Consider the following 23,390-nt stretch of genomic DNA (forward strand, 5'->3'; position numbering starts at 1 on the left):
AGTTGATAGGACTTCTGCTTCAGGACGAGCAGACCAGGAAAAACTTGGCTTCACGTGCAAGTGAACAAGCTATGCTCTCAAAGTTCAAGTCAAAAACAAAGGGACATGCAAAGACATCAGTAAATCAGCCTTCCAGTGGGTCAGGACAGCCTTCACAAAAGGCTAGAAATGATGCAAGTAAGCCCAAGAAGAAGGGTTTTTGTCATTACTGCAAAAAGCCAAGTCATCACATTGCAGAATGCAAGAAAAGGCTTGCAAAAGAGAAGAAAAACAGCTCTGGTATGGCTGTTTCAGATTCAGCTCCTCATGCATCTGACAGTGGGGATGCTGCAGCCAACTTTGTTGGACAGGATTATGCCTTTTTATCTTGCATTTCAGATTCTAGGCCGGCTGCTCCAGATGCTCGGGACAGTACAGCCACTTGTAATGATAATACATATGCCTTTTTGACTTGCAGTTATGACTCTTATACGGATGCATCTGCTTTCAGTGTCAATGAAACACTGAATACTTGGTATTTTGACAGCGGTGCATCCAAGCATATCACTTCTAGGAAGTGTCTCTTTACTTCCTTGCATCCACCTCCCGTTGGTAAGAAAGTCACTTGTGCCAATAACTCGTCATATTCAATACGTGGCACAGGAGAAGTTGAGCTTATCGCCATTGATGGCTCAATTTTCGGACTTGCAGATGTCTTATATGTGCCTGGTATCACCAAGAATCTTCTTTCAGTGTCCACTCTTAACAGGGCTGGATTTCAGGTCATCTTTGAGGATGACAAATGTGCTGTCCGAGACAGGGAAAATGATTATGCCTTGAGATTATCTGATACTCTGCAGCGTGGGCTTTTTCAGCTTGATCTTTTTGAGAAAAGAGCAGCCCATGCTCTTGCAGTTTCTACTCCTAGTGCTGCCATGCAGAATGCAGAATTATGGCATGCCCGATATGGCCACATGCATTATAACAGCTTGATGACACTTCAGAAGCACTCTATGGTTGATGCATTGCCACCTCTTGAGATACCTCCTCCACATGCCTGTGAAGGGTGCATTTCAGGCAAGATGCATAGATTCCCCTTCAAAAAGGATGGTTCAGTTAAAGCTGTACGCAAATTACAGCTTATACACAGTGATGTCTGTGGTCCCATGAGGACTCCATCATTGGATGGTCATATCTACTTTGTTACTTTTATTGATGATTACTCGAATTTCATTTGGGTCTTTGGGCTGAAGCGCAAATCAGAAGTGTTCATGGTGTTTAAACACTTTTCATCCATGGTTGAAAATGAAACCGGACTCAAGATACAGACGTTGTGCACAGATAGAGGTGGGGAATACTTGTCTGCAGATTTTTATGCTTTTCTGAAAGGCAAGGGTATTGTGCATCAGCTCACAGTGAGGCTGACCCCTCAGCAAAATGGCAAAGCTGAGAGGAAAAATCGAACTCTTATGGAGATGGACAGATATATGCTGAAAAGCAAACACATGCCTCACAAATTCTGGCTTTAAGGTCTGATGTGTGCCAACTACATTTTAAATCGGGCTCCCACTAAGGCTTTGAAAAGAAAAACTCCCTATGAGGTCTGGAATGGGAGAAAGCCTTCAGTGGATCATTTCCGTGTCTTTGGATGCCTTGCATATGCTCATGTGCCAGTTGAATTTCGGCATAAGTTGTCAGATAAGGCAATTAAATGCATATTTGTTGGGTACAGTGCAGAAAGCAAGGGGTACCGTCTCTACAATCCTGCTACACGCAAGATCATTGTTAGTAGAGATGTGATATTTGCAGAAAATTCAGCTCACACTCAGGCCGAATTTCATATGCTGTCCTCTTCAGAGGATGTTTTTGAGGGGTTACTACCCATTGCTTTGGGTTAGGTTCCCCTACTGATATTTCTGATGCAAATCAGAATTTACAGCCACCTCCCGATGCTCCATTTCAGCCACAAGATGTCTTGCCACCTCCACAGGCGGTTCAGCAAGAAATTGCAGACATACATGCAGCAAAAACAGTCCCAAACTGGCTGTTATAGACTCTCAGAGAGAGTAAGATTGATGCTCAATTACCTGGCAGGACTCACAGTGTAGCAAGGCACATGGAAGGTGCTAATTCAGTGGAATCAGCATATGCAGGTACTCTTCTCGATGAGGAGGAGCCTGCAACATTCAAAGAAGCAAAGGACAATGTGCATTGGATGAATGCCATGCACGATGAGTTGCAATCCATTAAGAAAAATCAGACTTGGGATGTTGTAGACTTGCCACTAGGTAAACATGCCATTGGCACACGATGGGTTTTCAAGGTGAAACGGAAGCCAGGTGGCTCCATTGACAGATACAAGGCAAGGCTGGTTGCTAAAGGCTATGCTCAGAAAAAGGGCATAGATTATGAGGAGACTTTTGCTCCTACATCCCGGATGACCACCATTCGATTTGTTATTGCAATGGCTGCACATTTTGAGTGGAATGTTCATCAGTTGGACATAAAAACAGCCTTCTTAAATGGAGACTTGTTGGAAGAGGTTTATGTCAAACAACCTCCAGGCTTTGAAATTACAGCAAATGCACTTCAGGTATGCAAACTAAACAAAGCTTTGTATGGGCTGAAACAGGCCCCTCGTGCATGGTATGCCAAGATTCATGCCTTTTTGACCAGCAAGGGGCTGCACAATAGTCCTATTGAGAGCACCCTCTACATCAAGATGGATGGGGGGAAAATTTTAGTCATCCTTCTTTATGTCGATGACTTACTGCTTACAGGGTCCAATGAAGATAAAATTGCAGATTTCAAAGCTGATTTGCAGACCAACTTTGACATGTCAGATTTGGGGCTGCCTCACTTCTATTTGGGGATCCAGTTCTCTCAAGAGAGACGTGGCACTGTTATGTCTTAGTCAAGTATGTGCAGAAACTCTTGGACAGATTTAACATGCATGATTGTAAGCCCATAGCCACTTCCATGGAGCCGGGGCTGAAACTCACAATGCATGATGCAGGAGAATGGGTTGATGCCACACTTTATAGTCAGGCGGTTGGATGCCTCATATATCTCTGCAACACTAGACTTGATATTCAGTTTGCAGTATCTCAGGTGAGCAGGTACATGCACAGCCCAAAAACTATGCATTGGCAGGCAGTTAAGCGCATCTTCCGTTATTTGCAGGGCACGAAGTCTTTTGGCTTGTTATTTTCCAAGGGGGGTGACCTGCAGATGCATGCCTACAGTAATTCAGATTGGGCTGGTGATTATGACACTAGGCAGTCCACTAGTGGCAATTGTTTCTTTTTGGGTAAATTTTGCATTTTCTGGCTGAGCAAGAAACAATCTACAGTGGCTACCTCATCATGTGAAGCTGAGTACAGGGCAGCTTTCACAGTAACAGTTGAATGTGTCTGGCTGCGACGCCTATTTGCTGATCTTCATCTGTCTTTGGAGGGTCCTTCTCCAATTCTCACTGATAGTCAGAGCGTCATTGTAGTGGCAAAGAATCCAGTGTTTCATGCTCGCACGAAGCACATTGAGGTTCACTATCACTACGTCAGAGAGAAGTTGCATGCAAGAGAGATCAGTATGATCTTTGTGTCCACACATGACAACGTTGCAAGCACTACCACGTGAAAAGTTTGAGGCATTTCGCAGTGCCCTGAACTTATATCCGTTTGGTGATTGATCAGCCTTGTACATGATATTGGCACTGCAGGGAGGTGTTAGAATTATATATATAATTCAGCAGTGACCAATGTAATTTAATAAGCTAGTTAGGGGTACTTTTTCCCCTTTAAGAGGTTTTCCCCCCTAACTGCAGTTAGTTCACTAACTATGGTTAGTGACTACTAAGGTTTTGTCGCTAGGACAAAACCTTATCTCTCACTCTTTCAGTTGTACTCTTACACTCTTCTATTGCAACTAAGCTTTCAAGCTTTCAGCTCTCAAGCTCACTCTCTCTTGCTCTCTCTCTCTCTCCAAACACTCACAAGCATAGGGTCTATTGTTGCTTTGTGGATTTCCGCAAGCCTTTGATATGATACCAAGAGCCCGCCTCATTAGACGAATGTAGGAGTCGGGTTACGGTTGAGAGATCGTCTATGCTGTCATGGCACTTTACGAGAGGGTTTCAAGTAGAGTCCGGACAGGAGCAAGGTGGATAGATGAGATCATGAGCACTATTGGGGTCAAACAAGGGTGTCCTCTCTCACCAACCTTGTTTGGCCTCTACATAGATGAGCTCGAGACATTTATGTAGACACTGGGGGGGGGGGGGGGGGGCTGGATGCTCCCTAGCTGGTGCTTTGATTACTATACGCGGGTAATTGTAATACTTTTATCTTCCCCTGCGGAGGGCCTCGAGAGACATTTAGACACATTATAGTCTTTTGGCAAGTCACATGATTTGAAGGTCAATCTTGGTAAGACCAAGGTTATGATATTTAAAACATCCAGAGCAGCCATGCATAGAGAGCGGTTCACTTTTTTGATGAATTATCAATTGAGATTGTTTCATCCTACACATACCTAGGGGCTTCTCTTTTTTGGCCCTATCTTTACGATGAGACTAGCGATGCGGGCCCATCTGAGTAGAGGATATGCCTTGTTGGCTAGGTTGGAGTGGTAGTGCTTCCACTCACACGTCCAGGACCCTCTAATTAAGGCTCTTCTATTTGATTCCTTGGTTAGACAAGCTGGGACGTATGGCATCCCCTGTTGGGGACTGGACCTCTCAAGTGCAAAGTGGGCTGGAGTGGAGCGTCTACAGGTTTCTATGCTATCACGGATGATTCTTAGTAAGCAGTCGTTTCCCCACCAGATTATCCAGGCCTGCTCCTTGCATACTGGGTCTAGGATTATATCATGATGTATCCCTCACTTTGTTCCTTTGTATCAAGTGGAAACTAATCCGAAATTTTTGAGAATTTGGCATCTAGATGTTCATAGGATGTTCCTAGAAATGCAAAAGCATTATGCACTATTGATCTACCCAGGTAGATATGTATAGCTTTTGATTATGTGTCACTATGCCATACTTATCTGCCTCTAACTCTCTACTTTGATATGACATTATGAATTGAGTGATGTATTTCCTCATAGCAGGTGGCGTCATAGACTACCATGGTTACCATTATCCTCATCCATGGCCCTAGTGGCTGCGGGTGACCAGAGATGCTAGTATGCATCTGCAGATAGGTGGTCCGAGAGATTAGGGCTGCACATGGATAGACTTCCCCCATTCCAGTACAGCATTGATGCGCCATTTCTCCCCACTTGGGTATCACGAGATTAACCAGGTCATACGGGAGGACCTCCTGCAGCTACATACATTCTGGACCTGGTGGGAACCCGAGTGAACTCCCAGTTAAGCTTAGCTTCTACAAAGATCACTACCTATGCATTTCGAAGGAGGGATTTGGTGATTCCCATTCATTGAGGATCGCTATTGGGGCAGTTGACTCCGCATTGAGTGGCAGAGCTGAGGGAGTACCTAGGGAGAAGCGCATATGGACCTTGTGTGATCTACAAGAGATCGAGTCAAAGGAGCATCTCATTTTCAGATGCCAAGTGTTTTATGAGATCCGAGGGCACAACTTCTGTCTCTTCAAAGAAAGCTCCGGGATGCTATCCCACTTTCTCTCTTTTTTGGATCAGAGATGTTTGGTTGCTTACATCCATGAGAGAGTCAGGCACCGAGAGCACTTGCTTGGATTACAAAGACAGGGGTGGGGCACACCAGCAAACTCTTCTCAGAGCATGATCACTGAGTTCTTCCAGCCGGACCACATAAGCTTTTCCCCCACAGGCCTTAGTGAAACCTTTACCAATACACCAACTACCCTAGTCAGGTGGACCCTGACCTAATTTCTGTATGTCAAACCAGCATGACCATGACACCTTCATGTGGCTCTACAAGTGGAGCATTGAGATCCAGCACCCTTTCCTCGATTTTCAAACATATTAAAAAGACAGTAAAGAGAGAAAAAGGAGCGAAGAGATGAAAAAAAAGAGGGAATATAAGCAAAGCACGTGCAGAGATAGGGATCCTGCTATAGTACCATGTCAAGACAAGTGCACCTCTTGGTGGGTGCTGTGTATCATGTGCTGGTCTATGTGCCATGTAGGTTGCCTCCTCTTTTCCACATAAAGTGGCTGACAGGATAAAAGTAGAAGAGAAAAAAATGAAAGAAAGATTAAAGCACTATTTGAGAGGCAAGTGGGATGGATGGGACAGGAGAGAATGAACTAAGAACAGCAAGTTTGCCAGAGCGTACGTCGATCAAAAATAGGAAAGGGACAACATGGTGAGAAAGAAAGAAAGTGAAGGAGCTGAAGGGGCCAAAAAGGAGAAGCAAATGACTAGAACAAGGGGATGAAAAGGAGAAAAGGTCTGGCAAATAGAATGAAATTGCTGGCAAAGAGAGGACAGGAAAAAGGATGATGGGCCCAGATTCTGAGCAGAGAAAGAAAGAAAGAAAGAAAGTTTATTAAGGTCTACGAAAGACCGAAGGGTCTATGAGAGGAAATCTAGTGAGCAGGAAGGCAGAATAGAGTTGATGGTGAGTGGAAGAAAAGTGAAAGAAAGAAAGAAAGAAAGAAAGGAAGTTTATCAAAATCTTTGGAAGACCGGTGGGTCTATGAGACTGCGAAAAAACCTGAATACAATGAGCTGTGGTAGTGGAGCTACCAAACGAGCTTCCACACCAATGCAGAATGCAATAAAATGCAAAATGGCAGTACTAAGTCCTAAGTACAGCATAGTCATATCTCGACTATATATATATATATATATATATCAATCTCAGCATCATCGTTGGCATCACCATCATAACCATCATCATCTTCATCGTCAGCAACAAAACATCAGGATGGATGAGGCTGTGGAAGCGGAGGCATGAGGTCAGCAATAGAGCACTGTCGCCCCCTCAAGGGTGCAGTCTTGGTACGTCTCCTGGTCGTAGCTCTGCGTCTAACCAAGGCCACTGTGATCCCGTCGGTCGGGCTCGCTAACCCTAAACAAGGAGGGGATGTCCCCAAGTGTGATCTATGAGTCAACCCTCTGTCTGAGTTGTCGGGTCATAGGCTCCTGGTTGGGGTCATGTCGAGGTCTCGCCTCATGGGGGTCTATGTGATCTGGCTGAAAGAACTCCGTGATACAGCTCTGAGAGGTATCAGTCAGGGGAGAAGTCCGCTCCTGTCTCCGTGCTCGGAGTATGCTATCTCGGTGTCTGACTGGTTGGGGTCATGTCGAGGTCTCGCCTCATGGGGGTCTATGTGATCTGGCTGAAAGAACTCCGTGATACAGCTCTGAGAGGTATCATTCAGGGGAGAAGTCTGCTCCTGTCTCCGTGCTCGGAGTATGCTATCTCGGTGTCTGAGCATCTCAGGAATGAAACCAGCCAAACATCATTGGTCTGGGTAGGAGAGGACATGAGCCAACATCCCAGAACTATCTTTGAAGAGGCAGTAGAAACACCCTCGGATCTCATAGTAAACAGGACATCTGAAGATGAAATGCCCCTCTGTCTCAACCTCTTGCATGTCACACAGTGTGCATATGCGCCTCTCCCTGGGTAATCGCTTTGCTCGGCCGCTCTTGATAAGAAGTTTGTGTGAAGAGACCCGGAACTGCCCAAGGGAGATCCTCAATGAGTGGGGTAGGTGAATCTGCGTGTATCCTGGTGGATCAATGAAACCCTCCGTTGTGATACGTAAGAAGTGATCTCTGTAGAAGCCCAGCTTCATAGGAAGATCACTCGGGCCCAACCAAGTCCGTAATGTGTGTAGCTGTAGTAGATCCTCACGGATAACTTGGTTGACCTTGTGTGATAGGAGGGGAGAGAAAGGAGCATCCATGCTGTACTGGAAAGGGGGTAATCTGTCCATGTGGAGCCCTAATCCTGCAAACCATCTCTCTGTGCGTGCATACCAACACCTCTGATCTCCCCCTGCTGCAAGTGCCATAGAAGAGGACAATGCTAGCCATGGTATCCTGCTACGCTCAGATGTGTAATCCCCATACTCCTTGACTCGATACAGATATGTAATGACGTGAAATGCAGCATCTAGCTGTGATGGGGGTGACCCAAACTCCGTCCAAATGATCTGGTGAGGGACGGATGGCTTACCATGGATCATCCGTGATAACATGAGAACCTGTAGCCGCTCCACCCTGGCCCACTCTGTATTCGACAAATTTGGTCCCCAACATGGGCTGCCATACATCCTTGCAGGGCGGACCAAGGAGTCAAAAAGCAACCCTTTGGTCCGTGGATCTTGAAGATGAGAGCAAAAGCACTGTCTCTCAAGTCTAGCCAATGAAGCATACCCTTTGCTTAGGCGCGCTTGCATCGCGGGTCTCATGGTGAAGGTGGGTCCAGAAAAGACGACCCCCAGATAAGTGTATGATGAAAGTATCTCAATAGGGGACCCCTCAAAAGTGAAATGCTCATTGCGCATGACGACTCGGGATGTATTGAAGATCATAACCTTGGTTTTACCCAAGTTGACCTTCAAATCATGAGACTCACAAAAGGACTGTAGTGCGTCAAGGTGTCTCTGGAGCCCCTTTGCTGAGGACGACAAGAGAGCCATGTCATCTGCATAAAGTAATATCCGGATCAGCGTGCTTGTGAGAGAGCAACCTACCCCACCCTATGCCTGCATCACTGTCTCGAGCTCGCCGATGTAGAGGCCAAACAATGTAGGTGACAATGGGCACCCTTGTTTGACCCCGATAGCTCAGGATCTTGTCTGTCCATCCAAATCCTGTCCGGACTTTGCCTGAAACTCGCTCATAAAGTGCCATGACAGTCCAAATGATCTCCTGGTCGTAACCCAGATCCTATAGGCGTCGTAAGAGATGGGCTCTCCAAACGGTGTCAAATGCTTTGCGGAAGTCCACAGAGCAACAGTAAACCCTCTGCTTCCGTGCCCTCGCCTCCTCGATGATACATCTGAGCGCGAGAATGTGGTCCATGGTCCCATGATCCCGCCTGAAACCGGCCTGTCCCACTGCTCTGAGTCCTCAACACTCCGCAAATCTGCTGACCTCAGAATCAAGTATTGATGCATAAATCTTGGACATGACATGTCCAATCATGATGGTCCTGTAGTTCTCCGGGTTCATGGGATCCCCTGCCTTGTGGATGGGTGAGATAGTGTTGATGGTCCAGGTGCGTGGAAACCCAAGCAAACGGCTTCATTAAATAGCTTGGCTAAGATCAAGGCTAGGAGGTTAATCCCATATGCAATGAACTCAGTGCATTGTCCCTCATGATCCTTCGCTCGGTCATTATGAAGTTTCATTACGGCATCCTTTACCCCCCCCCCCCCCCCCTAGTGAAGAGGGTGCAGGATGTGGGGCGTGGCATATGTGATAGGTTAGGGGCTGGTTGATTTGGGATATCATAGGGCCTGTGTGCGTAATCAGACCACACCTGAGTGTCAGTGAGTGGTGGGGGGGACCGTCCCTCTAGAAATCTCCGCCAGAAGTTCTTGAGTTGTTATTGAACAGAATGTTTAGTAGCTTCTCCTCGTTCTGACGCACGAAGTCAAGTTTCTTCCTGCGTACTAGACGGCGGTACTCGCGTAGCGTCGCTGATTCGCTCGGAAGGTTGTTTTTTGTTTCGAATCTGAGCTGATGGCGTAAAGCCTTACACCCATCATCGTACCAGCTATTACAGGGTACGGTCCCAGGAGGTGGTGGACGGGTGAAGCGGGTGGTGTGGGGGAAGGCGTGAAGAGCAGCCTCGTGTAGTGAGTGAGTGACTAGGGCAGTGCGGTCTTCTATTAAGGGTATAAAGTCAATGTATGCGAGAAGAATGTACAGACGACTAGAGTAAGTATGTGAGTGATTGTGATCAAAGCGTATATCATGGTAAGTGGAGTAAGAGCTCAACGGGGTAGAAAGTGCTGTGCGGCGGGGGATAGAAATGCTAAAGAAAAGATAGGTATGGTCAGCCCCTGGAGGGAGAGGTGCTACGGTAAAGTTAGTGATGCGAGATGTGAAGGCAAGGGATCCCATAATGTAGTCCACAACACTGAAGCCTCCCCTATGTGGAAAGCAAGTGAAGCCACCTGATGGGGGCCATCTGTCAAGACCATTATAGATAATGAGATCATGCATCCTGCTGAGGTCTAGTAGGGCCTGCCCATAGGATGTGAACGGTCCTCGTTTGTCAGCCGAAACTCGTAGCATACCTACCTCCTCAAGGTCAATGTCTGGCAGTAGAGTGGAATCATCCCTGAAGTCGAGAAGTGGTACCTGACGAGCGCGTGTTGAAGTCCCCAACTAGGATTACATCCCTGCGGCTAGAGAAGTCAATGATGGACTGATAAAGAGCAGGAAATGGGGATGTCTCATCCTCCCCTCGAATATCTCTGGCAAAGCAGGAGGTCTCGGGGGGAAGTAGCAAACTGCGATAAACAAATCCCGGCTATCCATGTGTCGGATCTGAATCCAGAGAAACTTGGAGTGTGGATCTCTCTGCTCCACTGAGATGATACCCAATGGTGTGGATCTGTAAAGGACTGTGATGACTCCTGATCCTCGAACCCCTCCTGTATCAGACAGGAGCGAGTCCCATGATGAAGAGAGATAGATATTGGTAAGGTGGATGTGCAAGTCTTCGTATCTGACTATAGACTTCTAGGATAGTTCATTTTTTGTTTGTGCATTCTAAGCAAGTATGCCAGGTGGGTATTGATTTGGTCATTGCAATTGAAACCGGTTTTCTAAATTTCAGAGCCAATAATACTACATTCTTTTGGTGGACCCATTGTCTTGAACGATACTCACAATTCATTTGTATGGCTTGAATGACTGATGCATCTTAAAATAAAATTTTCTCCCAAACATATCTGTGTTTATCACATATGGCAGAGCTAAAGTGAGAGGTGGTTACCAAGATATTGGCAAGTATGTACTGATGTTTTCATAATTTTCTGTTGTTTCAGTATATATCATTGTTGACTGTAGGCCCCTTTGATGAGGCGCGAATGCCACAGAATGTCGAAGCATGTGAATGGCTCACACAAGCTTTACGTGGCCTTGCACCACCTCAGCTGGAGGCATGCTATGCAAATATGCGTGCGGTGAGTACTGGGAAAACTTTGTTTGTACAAGTTCCTTTTACACTGGCTATTGCAGAATAATGCTATGTATTTGTTGTCCTTTATGGCACATTGTCAGCTTCCTTTAGACATTTGAATTATCTATATTCCTTAGTGCTTTGTCTATTCAATTGTTCAATGTTGATGCTATGGAGGAATAGAAATTGATCATGGTTTTTCTGCAAAGCATACAGCCAGGGTATCATGTCGATTGAGATTGTCTGTTCTGGAAAGGTGACTGGAGTAAGTTGCTAGTAACGTTCTTGAGCAATACAAATATCCATTATCATGTCTTTTTGGCAACATGCGGTTTGATCTTACGGGAATCGGATACTTCATTATTACAGCCATTCACTTTTATCAAATTTTGGCAGACTCTGAGTTTTAACATTAGAGATACATGTCCTTTCATATTCGTAAAAGTAATAGCTCATAAGGTGAGGGAACATTTGGATGTAACTTCTGCCTTTTAAACTGTGTGCACTTGATGCTTTTGTTTGCCTTAGCTTAGCCATGGGCAGATATTTATTGCTGCTGCTTCTTTTGGCTTGGGGTTTGCATTGGGGGAAGGTGAGCTCCACTTTTCAAGCCCTATTATTACCTTGCCTTTCATTGTCACTTGATACTGTCACATGCTCAACCCACATTACAACACATTTTGATTTTATGAGAACAGGCAAAAAGTGGAAAGGCATGTTTGTAGACACACAATTTCATTGGACATCTGCATAACCTCCTTACCGTAATGAAACATCCTATCAATGTATAATGTAGTGTGTGATGCAGCTCCTCATTCTTGGTACGTTACTGGTGACTAAGTTACACAGAAGCATTCAACTCATCGTTTAGATTACTTACTTGGTAAGATATGCTCCTGCACGCTGTACTACACAAGAATCTCACATTGAAATGCTACTATGAACTAGCCTCCAACCACCTATTTTGTCTTACCTGGTTGAATCATTGTCACTAGTGACTTCCAACTGATGTTTGGTGTTTACCCTTTTGGTGTGTGTGCTTTGTCTTATAGTCGCGTGAGGGCTTCTAAAGACGTTAATATATCTTTCTTTCTTTTCTTCCTCTCCCCCCCCCCCCCCCCCTTCTCTCTCTCTCTCTCTCTCGTGAATGGATATGCAAGAAAAACAAGCTCCAGGACAGGTTACATGCTTTGGAGATTGAATTGCAACAAATAAAGGACATGAAAGCACCCGGAAGGAAATTGCAAAGCAATGGACAAGCTGAAAACAGAAAATGCCATTCTCAGGAGGACATTGCCACCATGCAGGAAACAATGCAAGGCACACATGCTGAGATTAAGCAACAAATCAGCAAAGGGGAAGCTAAGATGTTGGAAATGGAAGGATGTGGTCAAAAAGGGCACAACAGCCCCCAAAAAAGAATTCATCTCCGAAGCACCTGAGGAGGAAAAAAGGAGGACGAGCAAAGCATTAAATGTCTTAGTGAGGCTTCCAATGGGAGACACTCTGATGGGAGATGCCAAAATATTGTTCACCAAAATGAGAGTCAATCTCACTTGTGAGACAGCCTGGGGGGTGGGTAAACCTGAGGCACCCTCAAAGCCACTAGTGCTGAAATTCCAGACAGCCATGGACAAGAAGACCCTCATGAGCACGAGGGCGACTTTGAAGGGAACCGGGATCTACTTGGATGACGACCTCACACTCTTACAACAGGAACATCGCAGGGAAGGTATGATAAAAGTAATGGCCGCAAGGGAAGCAGGGAAATGGGCTGTATATAGGGATGGTAGGGTGATTATTCGAGAAAGAGGAGATAAGGAGGATAAAGAAGAGAAGGAAGAGAAGGAAGAGGGAGAATTGTGATGCTGTCGAGCTCATAGGATGTGTGCACATACCGGATTGAATATAGCAGTATGGAATTGTAATAGCAAATAATGGTCTGACCCAGGGGGTTTCCTGGAGACATTTAATGATAGAGATATGATTTTCTACACTGAAACACAAGAGAGTCTAGAGCGAGGGCTGCCCACAGTGACTGGATACATATGGGAATCAGCTCACAGAAGAGAGTTGCGAAGAGATAGCGGAGCTCGAGGCTCTGGTGGAGTGGCTGTCCTTTCCAGATCACAATTGAGACCACTCATATCGATGGTTCGGAGAGAGGTGGATATGAGTTCAGCTCCCAGATGCTCGGCCTATCTTCATTGCAGTGTGCTACTTTCCTCTAGACACGTCATCCTATGGACGAGAGATCACTACAGATGGACACATTCCATATGAGACGATCCATGATGACATCACGGAGTTTTCCAGACAAGGAGACACTCTCCTGCGGGGGGATTTCAATGCACGGACAAGAAAAGAACTAGATGCAGCTGAGCTTGGGATAGTAAGGCATTTTGCAAATACCCCACAGGTGATAGGGTATGAACGACATGTGCTTGAGATGGGGGCAATCCACGACCTGATCATCTTTTTTTTTTTTTTCCAAAGAAAGGAACCATCTATTAATGCTTGAAAGATTTCATACAAGATAGCAGCCCTGAAGGTGCTGAGTATGGAAAAAACGAAAAAGGCTGAAAGAAGAACCGCCTGTTCCAGAGAAATCCAGCTAACTGCCTAGGGGATCTTTGGGACTGGGGCTAATAGCCAAGTGGGGGGACTATGCAGCCAGCGAATCCCTCGCGGAGTGAAGATGTAAAAGGCACCTGCAGGCCAAGCCTTGTAGAAGCGAGCATGCCTCTCGATGGTCGCCTTGGAGCCTGAAGTCCCACGCTCCCAGGTGGACCGTAGAGTGTAAATGATATCCTGCCAGATGGCAACTAGGGTAGCCGAGGGTGGAACCGGGTGCTCACCCATCACAAGACTGCAACGAGCCACCCAAATGTTCCAAGCCGTGATGCTGGCTACCACCTCCCAAACACTAGGCTAGGAGGGACTAGGCTGTCAGGAGGGACTGCCTCATGGAGTGCAATCCTCTGGATGCTTTGACCCTGTATCCGGTAGGCTGGGGAGATCTCATCAATTTGAAATGCGTTGGATGGACAAAAGCAGTAGAGCCTAATCCGCCTTCACAGCCACCCTCATCCACATTTAAAACAACTGAATAGCACCATCACAAGGTTACAGGCATTCATTCAACATCTTTGTCTCTACACACCTTCTGATACAACTCACACTCCTCCAGAAGCCACACAACCTCAAAATGAACCCCAAGACTACACAACTCAAAACAAGTGGTCTTCAGTACTGGACTTCCCTCAATAACTCACAAAGCATTCAGTTTCATAACACATTCAATCCCTCAACTTACCAGACAACTGTTGGAATATGGAAGCAAGAACTAGAACTAGAAACTGGAAATGAAATAACAAGATTGAAAGACAAGAAATACCTTGAGAAGAGTGTAGACAAGACACAAGCTAGACAGTTGATTTCAATGATGTGACCCATGAATATATGGGCCAAAGTACAAGACATAAAGCAAGAGTGCTTATGGGATAATTGTAGAAGTGCCACATGGCACATACTCAAGACATAAAGACTAGACTTAGACTTAGACAAATGTAGACTAGGAAATAGTACACTTAGTGTGCACTTATCTCCAACACCCTCCTTAAGTGGACACTAGGAGTAAGACAGAAAGACAAGACTAGAAGACAGACATAAAGACTGATAGACTGAGAGACAAGATAGAAGTCATGACAGACAAAGATCCTGAGACACCCCTCCTCAAGTGATATCCTCATATGGGTCCACAAGGGTAGGGACAAGATGGATCTAAAACAAAACACAGTCAGATTGATAGACAAATAGACAGACAGACAAGACTAGATAGACAGAAGACTGACTGTAGACTAACAGAAAGACCAAGACACTAGAACCCCTTGACCTACATCATCGGTGGTCAAGGTGGTAGACAAGACATAGAAGTAATCAGAAAGCCCACTTCTCATCATGTGAGGAAGGAACAGCAGGATCAGCTGATGGAGATGTTGCAGCAACATGGGCTGAGGTAGATGCAGGGGCTGATGTAGAGGTTTTGGAGTAGCAGTCCCTCTCCCGGTGATTATCACGGCCACAAATGGTGCATGGATGAGCCTTGAAACAGTCCTTCTCCATATGATTAGTTTTGCCACAATGGGTGCAAGGCTTTCTTACCTTAGAACTTCCTTTCTTTGCTAAAAATGCAGTGTCAGTTACCTTTCATTGTTGAGTTCTTTCTTCCTCTTGGAGAGCATTGATGATACCCTCAAGAGAAGGATTATTATGATACTTGAAGGTAGTGACAAGAGTAGCATAGGTGTCAGGTAAGCTTTTGAGAAGCACAGCAATAGCAATATCTTCAGAGATGGGAGACTTGACTGACGCAAGCTGAACCATAAGACTGCGAAGATAATTGACATGAGAGGCTATAGTAGCTCCTTCCTGCATATGTAGATCAAAGAATGAGATCATAAGTGCAATCTTAGAGTTTTTAGATCGGGCTCCAAAAAGGGTATCCAAAGTGATCCATGCTTGAGGAGCAGACTGTATGTCGGAGATGTGATGAATGTAATCATCTCCAAGGCCGAGCAATATGATAGCATAGGCGTTGTCGTTCTTGGCAGTGACAACTTGCTCAGAGGGACCTTCGGGAGCAGCACGGTGAACAATGTCCCAAAGACCTTCTTTCATAAGATGGCACTTGATTTTGATTTGCCAAGTATGAAAGTTGGACCCATTGAATTTGTCGATAGATATGAGAGAATGAGAGGAAGATGCCATGTGGGAAGGTCTTACCTCTTGCTAGGATGCAAGGGCAGTGTCTATTCCCTTACAATATTGCAGAAATAAATGAGAGGAGAGATCCAAGAAGCCCGTTCTCTCACCACTTTGTCAAGGCCATAGCATATGACAGCCCATCGAAGCAGGAGGAACCAGCAAAAAAGAGAGACTGCTCAGCAAACTGAAAGAGACAAAGCACAGTACCTTAATCCCAGGCAGAGGTAGAGGTGCAAAAAAGGGCGCAGTCCAGGAGGTCGAACAGATGGCGCAGATCTCTGTGAAGATGGAGCAGATTTCGAACAGCAGCTGGAGAAGTCGGCCTGTGCAGGTACGGATTCCGTACAGTCGTACGGACTGTACGGACAGCGGTGTACGGACTGTACGACGTACGGTTGGTGTACGGACGGCGCTGATATGTACGGATAGCAGGTACGTTGATGCAGGGGCGACAGCAGGAGCGGGTGCAGGAGTGACAGCAGGACTGCGCAGATCTGGCGCTCAGATCTGGCAGAAATGGCGCTCAGATCTGTGGCTGAACTGCGCAGATCTGGCGCTCAGATCTGGCAGAAATGGTGCGCAGATCTGGAGCGGAAACACACAGATCTGGTGCGCAGATCTGGCGCGCAATGGCGGGGCAGAAAGAGGGAGAAATGAGAAGAGAGAGAAATATGAGAAGAGGGGCAGATCTGCAGCGGGGGAGAGATCTGAGAAGAGGCAAACTGAGGGGAGGATCCTTCCTAGCCACTTCTGAGCTCACAGCTCCTCCTCTTTGTCCCTCTATTCCTTGCCTCCACGGTCACGACTCCTTTCCCCAGACAGAAGAGCTCCCAGGCCCTCCTCTTCCAAGGTCTTCACTCCTGTAGTAGCGATGCACGCTCCTCTTGCTCGAGAACTCACGAAGCTCTCAATTCTTCAAATGGTCCTCCAGCTCACGGCCATCACCTCACCCTTCAGAAGCCTTCACTATCCATCAGTCCGCGATCTCATTCTCCCTCCTGGCCTACAGTTGACGCCTCTCCGCCTGCTCCCCCCGCTTCGTTCTGCCATCGCCTTCATCAGGAAGAGCCTCTCCTTCACGTGAAGCTTCCAGACCAGATCTTCCCCCCCCGTGAAGGATCCCCCTGCCACCTTCCTAGTTGCCATCTTCACGTACCACCCGCTCACCGTCCAGACGCTTCCTTTCCTATCACGTAGCCACGTTTGAATGGATGCTTTTTTGATATGTGCCACATCATCCTAATTAGCCACCTCATGCTTTCTTTTTTTTAGCCCTCTTTCACCTTGCCTCAAAAACGTTGCACCAAGACCATTGCCCACACGATTGGGGTCATATTTCACTAACACACAACCATCCTTCAACAAGGTATTTTGATGCATGCCCACTCATTTACCACACATAAAAAAACACAATTGGTATTCAACCACCGACCCCGTCACACATGGGTACATTGCTCTGGAGTGCATCCACCTGTTTTTCATCATCTCCCAGAAGTCCCTGTAGAAGTGTCTACCATCTCAAGGAAATATCTACATCACTGTAGAGTCCCTCATGAGGGTGTCCATAGCTCATTTCCACCATCAACTAGCTATGTACATAGCTATGCACGTGCCCATCAGCATGTGACAAGTGCAAAACATTTTTTTCATTTTTATTTACACATCTCTAGCAACCCCTTCTCTTCTGCCGTGACATTCATGTCCAGCAGCTAAAGAAAAACATTAGCAAACCACCTGGATAAAAAACAGGGCAAGCTTGTACTCTATGTCTCTGCCTTCCTTTTTCGGGATCAAAAGGAAAACTTTGAACCCTCCACTGCCAGATATGCATAATCCACCGTCCCCCTGGATCAAAAGGAATCAACAACACACCAAATTGATATAGCTACCAGCTCCTTCCATGTACCCACATTCTCACTGAGCCTCCAGGATCCCATAGCTTATCCTGCCAAGATATCACACAACTCCACTGGCTATTAGCCATCACACTTGTATCATGAGTCTTGTTCAGCTTCACTCGAGCCACATCTTTTGAGGTCACTACCTCACACACAGATCTCACGGGCACAACCAGCTCATAATCTGTGATTAGGGACTTCTCAACATACCCTATTGCCTCAACCTTGTAAGCTTTAAAACTTAATCCATCACATGAATTATCAAGATCATCCAGGAGCAAACAAACATCCTTCCCTCCTGAAGAATGCTCAAACATATCAGCACACTCTTTGCTATGCATCCTGTTCTCACTGACATCTTCATTCTCTGAACAATCATGAGAAGTTACATATTTTCTTGTCATTACCAACCACACGCAAAATCGGCGAGGTATCATCAAGTAAAGCATCTAGCTGATCATCAACCACACTATCACTACCATCCAGCTCAACATGCATACTGGTGTTTACATTCTTTTCCAAAGAGATCAATTCTAACATATCATCCAGTGCATCATCAAGAATGCAATCCAGCTCATCATCTGAATCACCATCATCCTGTAAACACTGAATCTTAACCTCATCATACACATCAAAGTCTGCATGCACACAATCAACACTTGCTGGTCCCACCCAAACTAAGAGTTTTAACTACAGGTCTTTTACTTTATCAGTAATAGCCACATCAGCTTCATCACTGTCACACATGATTGAGCTCTCATCTTCACTGCTAGTTTCACCTCTCTGCTCCTCACTTGTTGAATCTGAAATCTCAGTCTCTTCAGTATGCACAATCATAGTGTCAACCACAAACTGATTGCATTCAGCCATGTACTCCTTCCAAGCCTTGTCTTCAAGTGGCTGCATATCTGCTGCAACAGGACCAGCCAGCATATGCACATCATCACACAACACTGGAGCATGATCATCATCTACCACTGCACATACAGACTTATCCTTAGCTGCCTTCAATGGGCTCTCAACCTTTCTGCCACCTGTGGCAGCAAGCCCTTCACTCGGGCTCTCCTCTACCACCTCACACAGATCTGGTTGAGCAACATCCTCCTCCATAGCAACATACAAGCCTCCATTCATAATAAGTGTAATGATTTCCAGCTCCTCATCATCATCAACACCACATGCATCTGGTTTTTTCATTAATGAAGACAACTGAGTCTCTTCCTCTGATGAGATGCTCTCTTCCTCTATCTCACTCTCTGTCTCTTCGTCTGTGACTGTCTCCTCAGGTTTCTCTTCTAATTCCAGCCTGCAGCTCACATTACACTGCATGGGTACAGACATAATCTGTGTTATCGTCTCCATTCTGATCAGGCTAATTGCCTTTCCTTTTCCCTTATCCTCCCATGTCACACCACTGGTACAGAGCTGATTTAGATCTTTCACCTCTATACTGTAGTCACTTGGTCTATCATTTGTTCTGTGCTGCTCAGGATAGACATCTCCCCCTACGCTGGCTGGCTTATCACAGTGAGGACTGATATGTCCCCACTCCCCACAAGTCTAGCATTGGACATTGCTGATATAACCTCTTCCTCTCCCTGCACCATCTGAACTTCCTTCTCCTCCAACCATAGCTTCTTTGCTGTTATTCTGGTCTCTGGCTCTTCCTGCAGTCTCCAACCAATTTAGGCTGAGTGTTTTCATCAGCTCCACAGCTTCATGCAAATCTTTTTTTAGAGAGTGATCCTGCACAGGAGCAGACCCCGGCTCTCTCTCTACATATGCCTTTATTGCTTCTGGACTTCTAATTAGATTCTTAGGCTCCTCTTGCATGCCAAGTTGCCTCAGTCTCTTGACTTTCCACTCCTTCTCTCTGGCCACTTTGAATGCATCCTCAAAACTATCGATATTCCTCAGCTCCACCTTCAAACGGAGTGAAGGCTTCAGGCTTGAAATGAAACGGTCTCTCTTAATCATCTGAGGAGGCACCTCCGGCACAGGAGCTTCACACCAGAGACTCCATAATCTCCCAAACTGAATCAGGTATTGGTCAACCTCCTGCTCCTCCTGCTGTCTCACCTTGCACAACTCTTTCCAAACGTCATTAGGACTCCTGGCTTGTGGAAACCGTGCAACAAAGGCTGCTCTCACGATTGTATACTCCGGATTTTGCTACTGAGGATGAGCAGTCTTGAAGGTAGACACTTGAGTCTGCAGCCATGCCCTTGCATCTCCCTGCAAGCAATAATTCATGATCCGAAACAAAATCTCAGGGATTGCCCTATCTTTCATAAGTGCTGTAAATTTCATCTTTTCTAGGAACCTCACTGCATCCTCATTTGGCATCTACCAGAACTCTGGAAAGTCGTGTGCCATCTCTCCTAGCTCTTCAACACTACAACTGACTGCACAGGTTCACACTCGTAAACTGAAGTGCACAGTCCTTCGTGGAGGCACCAAAACGTGGATGGATAAAAGCAGTAGAGCCAAATCCGCCTTCACAGCCACCCTCATCCACATTTAAAACAATTGAATAGCACCATCACAAGGCAACAGGCATTCATTCAACATCGTTATCTCTACACACCTTCTGACACAACTCACACTCTGGCCACATTTCCTCCAGAAGCCAGACAACCTTAGAAAGAACCCCGAACCCCAAGACTACACAACTCAAAACAAGTGGTCTTCAGTACTGGACTTCCCTCAATAACTCACAAAGCATTCAGTTTCATAACACATCCAATCCCTCAACTTACCAGACAACCACTCACAAAGTGACCATGGTCAGAAATCTTATTATATCTTTCCAAAAGATCATCAACAAGAACTAGTAATGATGCAGCCCACCATTCTTGCTCATCTCTGCCTTCAATCTCTGAGCAATTGTGTGGTCACTTGACTGCTAGCCAGCCCATCTCTTCTTCATGCAATAATACCCAGTATTGCAACTTCTTTCTTGCTCACAGCTCCCATCAAAACAATTCGACCGGCAACCAAGTAGCTCTTGACCTCCAAGCAACAATCCACACTTTCAGTAAGCCCATGTATTTCCTCCTATCCCCTTTATGTGAAGATGGCCAGCAAATAGAATTTCCGTCATCACGGGCTCATGGACTCCATGAAGAGCACATGCCAACCATCTGACAGTTGGTGCCATTGCAAAAAGGTACAGGTGTGCAAGATGGTCGGAAAAGGGATTTTCGATATACGTCACACCAGAGCATGAACTCAAGAAGACTCCCCTTTGCTCCAATTACCAGTTCACGGAACCTACAAGCCGTACGAGAACTCTGCCACTGTGAATTGCATAACAGGTCTGGTTTGCAATTCCTATGGAACCTCCTGCTGATTACCTTCCGGTTCTCGGCAGTGTGGGAGAATTCCTGTGAGCCCAAAACCGTGGTGAAAACCATGGAGACTGCTAGCCACAAGCACTTGGACACCAAGAGAGATTCGCCTCTATTGCATGGTGAGATGGCTTCCCCCTACAAATGAACTGCACACGTCTGCGCGCAGGATGGGTGGACACTTGCAGATTTATCGATTGACTCCTTGCGCATGCGCTCAGATGGTGCCGAAAGGCCACCTTTGAGATCCACTCTAATTGATTGCTTTCTTAGTATCAAGCTCTTCTCGTGGCCTTCTGAGAGCTTGCTCGCCAGGAGTTTTCCGGCACCTCTGCTACGGAGATAGGAGCTTGACTAGAGATTGTGGAGGACTTCAGTGTGATCCTCTTACCACTCAGATCGTTTTGCATGTTTTTGGGATTGCATATGCTATGAATATCTGTGCATCTTGAGCTATTTAAGCTACTTACAATTGCTCCTGTAATGCACTGCTGACGTTCCCTATCGTAATCTTAGTCCTGTCTCTCGACTGCCTCAATTAATCGCTCACTGTAATATCTGTTGATGATTTGGCTCTAGCGTGCTCTAGACTAGGTTGATGATTTGGCTGTATTTGCTCTAGATTGCTCCATATCTATTGCAGAGAAGGTATTCTCGTCACACTTCTACTGATACTTTCCATGGCCCTCCAAGGTCACCGGTTTCCCCCTCTCTTTTGAAACTCCCTTGCGTGATTGCCATGCTCCTTCCCAAAGCTTCTACCTTCCACCTCGTCCGTGATCCTTCCCAGCCACTTCTGAGCTCACAACTCTTCCTCTTTGTCCCTCTATTCCTCGTCTCCACCGTCGCGACTCCTACCCTGAGATAGAAGAGCTCCCAGCCCCTCCTCTTCCAAGGTCTTCACTCCTGTAGTAGCGATGCACGCTCCTCTTGCTCGAGAACTCACGAAGCTCTCAATTCTTCAAATGGTCCTCGAGCTCACGGCCGTCATCTCACCCTTTAGAAGCCTTCACTATCCATCAGTCCGCGATCTCCTTCTCCCTCCTGGCCTGCAGTCCACGCCTCTCCACCTGCTCCCCTTGCTTCGTTCTGCCGTCGCCTTCATCAAGAAGAGCCTCTCCTTCACGTGAAGCTTCCAGACCAGATCTCCCCCCCCGTGAAGGATCCCCCTCCTACCTTCCTAGTTGCCATCTTCACATTACACCTGCTTCCAGCCAAATCCGCCTTCACAGCCACCCTCATCCACATTTAAAACAATTGAATAGCACCATCACAAGGCAACAGGCATTCATTCAACATCGTTGTCTCTACACACCTTCTGATACAACTCACACTCTGGCCACATTTCCACCAGAAGCCAGACAACCTTAGAAAGAACCCCGAACCCCAAGACTACACAACTCAAAACAAGTGGTCTTCAGTACTGGACTTCCCTCAATAACTCACAAAGCATTCAGTTTCATAACACATCCAATCCCTCAACTTACCAGACAACCACTCACAAAGTGACCATGGTCAGAAATCTTATTATATCTTTCCAAAAGATCATCAACAAGAACTAGTAATGATGCAGCCCACCATTCTTGCTCATCTCTGCCTTCAATCTCTGAGCAATTGTGTGGTCACTTGACTGCTAGCCAGCCCATCTCTTCTTCATGCAATAATACCCAGTATTGCGACTTCTTTCTTGCTCACAGCTCCCATCAAAACAATTCCACCGGCAACCAAGTAGCTCTTGACCTCCAAGCAACAATCCACACTTTCAGTAAGCCCATGTATTTCCTCCTATCCCCTTTATGTGAAGATGGCCAGCAAATAGAATTTCCGTCATCACGGGCTCATGGACTCCATGAAGAGCGCATGCCAACCATCTGACACTTGGTGCCAGTGCAAAAAGGTACAGGTGTGCAAGATGGTCTGAAAAGGGATTTTCGATATACGTCACACCAGAGCATGAACTCAAGAAGACTCCCCTTTGCTCCAATTACCAGTTCACGGAACCTACAAGCCGTACGAGAACTCTGCCACTGTGAATTGCATAACAGGTCTGGTTTGCAATTCCTATGGAACCTCCTGCTGATTACCTTCCGGTTCTCGGCAGTGTGGGAGAATTCCTGAGAGCCCAAAACCGTGGTGAAAACCATGGAGACTGCTAGCCACAAGCACTTGGACAGCAAGAGAGATTCGCCTCTATTGCATGGTGAGATGGCTTCCCCCTACAAATGAACTGAACACGTCTGCGCGCAGGATGGGTGGACACTTGCAGATTTATCGATTGACTCCTTGCGCATGCGCTC

At 46.2% G+C, this 23,390-nt stretch overlaps 1 protein-coding gene across 1 annotated transcript in view; it reads left to right on the top strand.

The window, feature by feature from the left end:
- Positions 1–23,390, top strand: part of LOC147884384 (exocyst complex component SEC3A-like) — a 163,918-nt gene that overhangs the window by 71,824 nt on the left and 68,704 nt on the right. The window contains exon 10 of the mRNA XM_087398216.1: positions 10,945–11,082. Within this exon, the coding sequence (XP_087254342.1) occupies positions 10,945–11,082 (138 nt within the window). The remainder of the gene's footprint in view (positions 1–10,944; positions 11,083–23,390) is intronic.

This window comes from Dipteris shenzhenensis, chromosome 27 (assembly GCF_047967505.1).
Source record: "Dipteris shenzhenensis isolate YYH24624 ecotype China chromosome 27, Dip_SZ_1.0, whole genome shotgun sequence".
NCBI lineage: Eukaryota > Viridiplantae > Streptophyta > Polypodiopsida > Gleicheniales > Dipteridaceae > Dipteris > Dipteris shenzhenensis.